Source organism: Lasioglossum baleicum, chromosome 19, assembly GCF_051020765.1.
Source record: "Lasioglossum baleicum chromosome 19, iyLasBale1, whole genome shotgun sequence".
NCBI classification, from domain to species: domain Eukaryota; kingdom Metazoa; phylum Arthropoda; class Insecta; order Hymenoptera; family Halictidae; genus Lasioglossum; species Lasioglossum baleicum.
The window spans coordinates 2,438,955-2,443,018 of NC_134947.1; the positions used below are offsets into that span (position 1 = coordinate 2,438,955).

At 44.1% G+C, this 4,064-nt stretch overlaps 2 protein-coding genes across 2 annotated transcripts; both read left to right on the plus strand.

The window, feature by feature from the left end:
- The first annotated feature begins 378 nt into the window (after positions 1-378).
- LOC143218434 (uncharacterized) lies at positions 379-2,146 on the plus strand. The gene has a single exon (XM_076443586.1). The coding sequence runs from the start codon at positions 683-685 to the stop codon at positions 2,144-2,146; it is 1,464 nt and encodes a 487-aa protein (XP_076299701.1). The 5' UTR covers positions 379-682.
- A 192-nt stretch (positions 2,147-2,338) lies between these two features.
- On the plus strand, positions 2,339-2,822 carry LOC143218333 (uncharacterized). The gene is made up of 2 exons (XM_076443467.1): positions 2,339-2,500; positions 2,598-2,822. The coding sequence occupies exons 1-2, from the start codon at positions 2,342-2,344 to the stop codon at positions 2,820-2,822; spliced, it is 384 nt and encodes a 127-aa protein (XP_076299582.1). The 5' UTR covers positions 2,339-2,341.
- Positions 2,823-4,064: the final 1,242 nt, after the last annotated feature.

Consider the following 4,064-nt stretch of genomic DNA (forward strand, 5'->3'; position numbering starts at 1 on the left):
GTCAAGTAGCCTATGTACATCAAGTAACCGTTCAATGGCGTTCAAACACTTTGTTATATTTACTTTTGTGGTGTTTTGTATGCGAGAATACAATATTACTTAAAACTAGTGGGTTATCAAATCATTTCAACGCAAAAATGATTACATTAGTTTTGTCCACAAAATTTGATTTGCTGCAAAATCCTGAGGACGTAGACGAATTTTGAGACCAGATTTGAAATCAGCGTGGATAAATCTACGGGAAATGATGTAGAGCATGTTAACGAAAAAATTTTCCGCGCGTGGTATCGGATAAACCACAATTTTCTTGAAATTGAGCAAGTTTAACGAACGTTTTAGAGGTTAAAAAACGTTCGTACCATAATCTCCCTATTTTTCCATCTTTTGCAAAGATTCAGCTTCAAGTTAAAAAAAATTTCATCGCTCTATCTCATTTCTATCGAAAGTTCTTTGAATCCAGCAGAGATTTCGTCCAAGTTGCCCACTGCGCACCATAAGGCCCAGGCCGAGCGCGCGTGGGTGAAGTGGATTGGCTGGAGGCGCAGTGGAAGGGATGATGGCCCCGCCTACGAGGTCCCATCGCATATAAATACCGGGTCACCTGCTTCTGTCGAATTAGTCTTGAACAGTCTTGAACTACCTTTGACAGTTTTCACATTAAAAGTTTGTGCAAGAATCAACGATGGATTCGTACTCGGAGGAAGGGCAAATTCAATCAGTCGTCGAAGCCTCGGCGGCTTCGATCCAGACCACCGTAGAAGAAGAAGCAGGTGCAGCAGTACCAGCACGGCAAATTGCAGCCATCCTGGACGGAAGATACTTCAAGATCGCTGCAGTCAACGATGGAAAGGCCGTATGCGTGTGCCAATTTTGCATGCCACCCAAAAATGAAATAAAAGGACTCGTGACGAGCTCCTCCAACTTCCGGTCACACCTGAAGCGGAAGCATCCGGCCGAGTTTGAAAGATACAGTGCAGAGACACGAAGAGAAAGGCCCAACAACATGGACAGGAACGTGAACCAGGACCAACAAAGTACAACGCCGACAACCCCTGTCGGAGAGGAACAACAGGGGGAGAAGAGGAACAACAGGCAGATATTCGTAGAAGACATGACTACTTATGTCATTCACTCCATGATCCCACTGAAAACAGTGGAAGACATATACTTTCGCCGCATGCTGAAGAACCAGGGAATATCGGAATCCGTATATGGCATTAGTCGGCGCACACTGGGCAGAGCCATAGCGGCATACCACGTGAAAGTGAATAATCAAATCGCGGAAGAACTAAAGACAGTGCAGTTCGTGTGCACCACAGCAGATATCTGGTCTGCACGGAGAAGAAGTTTCTTCGGCGTGACAGTGCATTGGATTTCCTCCGATTATAAGAGGAAATCAGCAGCCCTTGCCTGTCGACGCTTTCCGGGTGTTCATTCCTTCGATAGGATTACGGACATGTTGAGCTCGATTCACGCCGAATTCGGGCTCACACGCGATAAAATCGTCGCGACGGTAACAGACAACGCTACGAACTTCGTTAAAGCGTTCAAGGAGTTCGGTATCCTCGAGTCCGCGATCCAACTCGAGAATGAAGAAGATGACATCCCAACGGAAGAAGAGGACCATTCGGAAGCAGAAGCAGAAGAAGGAGATGACGTCGAGGGATACAACAGGTCATTCATGGACCATATACTCCCCCGCCACATCAGGTGTGCTGCACACACATTGAGCCTGTGTGTCACGACGGATATGATGAACACTATCCGAGGTGACGAGATGCTATCGGCGATGCACACGGAGGTGATGCAAAAGTGCAACATCTTATGGAAGGCGGCAATGCGACCGAAATCGGCAGAGGAAATCCAACGAATAATTGGCCATGCCTTGAAGAGACCTGGAGAAACCAGGTGGAACTCCCTGTACGATAGTATGAGGCAATTATCCGAGAACAGGGACAAACTTACAGACGTAGGCAGAGTACTGGGAGTGAGGAACATTCTCGGGGAGAATGATTTCACATATATTGAAGAGCACCTGAAGTGCACATCTCCTATCGCCGAAGCAATTGATATATTGCAGGGAGAGAATAATATTTTTTACGGGACGTTGCTGCCCTGTCTTCTCTCCCTAAGAAGAAAATTATAAGTATTAACAGAGAAGAGGTGGACATTCTGTGGATCCTTAAGTGTCCACCTTCTCGCAAGCCTAGAAACGAGATTCAAGGACCATTTCGGATTCGCCACGGCAGAGGCGGACAACGCGGGAATAGCAGCTTTGTCTCATCCGCATTTCAAGAACCGGTGGTTCAATTGCATCGACGAAAACCACCGAGATGCGTTGATGCGACTCTTCCAGACGAAGGTTGCCGAAGAATTGAAGAACAGCTACCCGACAATCGCAGGCGTGCCGACGACATCATCAACCAATGACGATTTTTTTGATTTCGGCGAGAGCCCAACGCATCAAACTGTAGACTATGCATCCAAGGAATCGTTGCAGGTTAGTAGAATGTTGCCTACATGATAAATACACATTTCCAATTTAATGCAGCACATGCAGTGCGTATGTTGTAAATTAAAAAAATTTTGTTTTACAGATACTACATTTCCTGGAGGAAACAACAAAGGAATTGATAATCCTGGAGCAATATCCAGCCGTTAAAGCCATATTCATGAGGTACAACACGCCACTACCGTCGTCAGCATCGGTCGAGAGACTCTTCTCGTACGCGACAATTACCAACTCGCCAAAAAGCAATCGGCTTTCAGACAAATACTTTGAAAGACGAGTGGTTCTGAAAGCCAATTTGCAGAGGCAGTAATATGAGGACGACCATCCAATGTCAAGGAACGAGGAACGAGGAACGAGGAACCAGGATCCAGGATCCAGGAACGAGGAACCAGGAACGAGGAACGAGGAACCAGGATCCAGGAACGAGGAACCAGGAACCACGAAACGCAAGGCGCTAGGACGCCAGGTTAGTTATAACATGAGATAACTTACATATGAGTTAGATTAAAGTTTCAATTGTACGTGTGACAAACACATTTTAATGTGAAAATGTTTTTCTTTTCCTGTCGTCGGAGGCTACAAAATAACGACGAGGATCAACGAAGAAAGATGTCGTCCACCATCCACCATCTAGCATCCAGCATCCAGGAACCAGCATCCAGGAACCAGGAACCAGGAACCAGGAACCAAGAACCAGGAAACAGCACAAACAACGAGACAATAGCGTGGAAGGCGAGCGCAAGGCGCCAGGACGTCAGGTTAGTTATAACATGACATAACTAACATACGAGTTATACACTCCTCAAAAGAATTAAGGGATCACCTCTGCTAGCCCGAAAAATTGCTACCAGTTTACATGATCACCACTCCGGCCAAAATTGCTGTATCAGTATCGATATCGTTAAACAGTGTTTTGAAAGCGTGAAACCTCTAGTTTCAGATGCTCCGTTTCAAACTGTTGCTATGTTGATTTTTTACAAAGTTATAGCGAGATAAAGACAACACTGACGGTTAACAGAAATTTTGTGCAACTTCGTAACATCACACGGGGAGAAACAAATGTTTTTGATGAATCGCGTTAACATCATGCGGAAGGGCTATCTTTCCTATGTAAAATGTGTGGTTGTTGATTATTGTGCGATTTTTTTTTATTCGAGTTATTGAACATTGATGTAAATGTTGGCTTTTTAACTTTAACTGGCTCCAGAAAGCGAAAAAATTATTGTAGAATCTTGTGCAAAAAAGCAATAGAAGGATCTATTGTAGAAATATCTATGGCTTTTTTGCACAAGATTCTACAATAATTTTTTCGCTTTCTGGAGCCAGTTAAAGTTAAAAAGCCAACATTTACATCAATGTTCAATAACTCGAATAAAAAAAAATCGCACAATAATCAACAACCACACATTTTACATAGGAAAGATAGCCCTTCCGCATGATGTTAACGCGATTCATCAAAAACATTTGTTTCTCCCCGTGTGATGTTACGAAGTTGCACAAAATTTCTGTTAACCGTCAGTGTTGTCTTTATCTCGCTATAACTTTGTAAAAA